Source organism: Egretta garzetta, unplaced genomic scaffold, assembly GCF_000687185.1.
Source record: "Egretta garzetta isolate BGI_Z169 unplaced genomic scaffold, ASM68718v1 scaffold720, whole genome shotgun sequence".
In the NCBI taxonomy this organism is placed as follows: Eukaryota; Metazoa; Chordata; class Aves; order Pelecaniformes; family Ardeidae; genus Egretta; species Egretta garzetta.
Genome location: NW_009258283.1, coordinates 47,108 through 48,469, shown reverse-complemented (window position 1 = coordinate 48,469; position 1,362 = coordinate 47,108). Strand labels below are relative to the sequence as shown.

General features: G+C 61.3%; 1 protein-coding gene across 1 annotated transcript in view; it reads left to right on the top strand.

The window, feature by feature from the left end:
- The first annotated feature begins 827 nt into the window (after positions 1–827).
- LOC104124445 (butyrophilin subfamily 1 member A1) overlaps positions 828–1,362 on the top strand; it is a 2,117-nt gene continuing 1,582 nt past the window's right edge. The window contains exon 1 of the mRNA XM_009636785.2: positions 828–1,185. Coding sequence (XP_009635080.1) covers positions 1,116–1,185 — 70 coding nt within the window. The 5' untranslated portion in view covers positions 828–1,115. The remainder of the gene's footprint in view (positions 1,186–1,362) is intronic.

Below are 1,362 nucleotides of genomic sequence, written 5' to 3'. Positions count from 1 at the left end.
CCCCGCCCCCCGCAGGGTTTCGCTGGGCGCGGGAGCCTTGGGCTGGGCTTGGCGGGATTTTCAGGATTTTTTTTTTCCTCCCATAAACCCCTGTCGTGAGTGGTGGGGGCAGAGGTGGGATTCAAGGTGGATTCAACCCCAAGCCAGCCCAAGGAATGGGGGTTGGGGGACTTTTGGGGGTTGTTGTGTTCCTTGGGGGTTCCTGTCCTTTTTTTGGGGGTCCCCGGGGTCCCCTTTTCCCTGTCTCCAGGGTGTCTGGTCTCTTTTTGGGGGTCCCTGTGTCCCCAAGGGTCCCCTAATCCCTGTCTCCAGGGTGTCTTGTCCCTTCTCAGGGTTCCCTGGGGACCCCTGTCCCCCTTTGGGGCTCCCCAGTGTCCCCAAGGGTCCCTCCCTCCCTTTCTCCTGGGTGTCCTCTTCCTTGGGGGTCCCAGTCCCCTTTCAGGGCTCCCCAGTGTCCCCAAGGGTCCCTTCTTCTCCTTCCCATGGGTGTTGTGCTCCTCCTTGGGGGTCCCTGTCCCCTTTTGGGGCTCCCCATTGTCCCCAGGGGTCCCCTATTCCCTTTCCCATGGGTGTCTTGTTCCTTCTTGAGGGTCCCTGTCCCCCTTTGGGGCTCCTCAGTGTCCCCAAGGGTTCCTCCCTACTTTTCTCCTGGGTGTCGTGTCCCCTTTCAGGGCTCCCCAGTGTCCCTGTGTGTGTCCCCCAGTGTCCCCAAGGGTCCCCTGTTCCCTCTCTCCTGGGTGTCGTGTCCCTTCTCAGGGGTCCCTGTCCCCTTTCAGGGCTCCCCAGTGTCCCCAAGGGTCCCTTTTCCCTCTCCTGGGTGTCACATCTACAAGGCGGGTGGCTCCATCCCAACGCGCTCCTCGTGCTCATCCGGGAATTGAGGGATTGACGCCATCTCCGTGCCTCTTCCCACAAACGACCCAAGCTCCTGCGCAGCTGCTGGGCTAAAACCCGGAGCTTTCTTGCGCGCGTTTTGATCGGACGCAGTGGCCAAACTCCTCATCCGACAGCAGAAAGGGGCGGGAAGCCGAGGCGTCCCCCTCCGCAGGATAACCACCGCGTTTTGTTCTCTCTTTCTGCTCCTCAGGCCGGGAGGGGAGGACGTCGTGGGCGCCATGGCTTTCCTCCTCAAGCCGCACCCGCGGGAGCTCGCCCTGGACTACCACACGGCGAAGCAGTTTGAAGGTAACTAAAGGCAGCGGTGGAGGAGCAAAATACCCAATTCCTGGCGTTTTTCAGGCTGCATGGAGCCAGGAGGAACCTCCAGCTCCTCCCATCTCCCCCCTCCTCCATCTCCACCCTCCATCTCTTGCCTCTCCCACCTCCAACCCCATCGCTCCTCTCCCATTCTCCTTGAAAAGT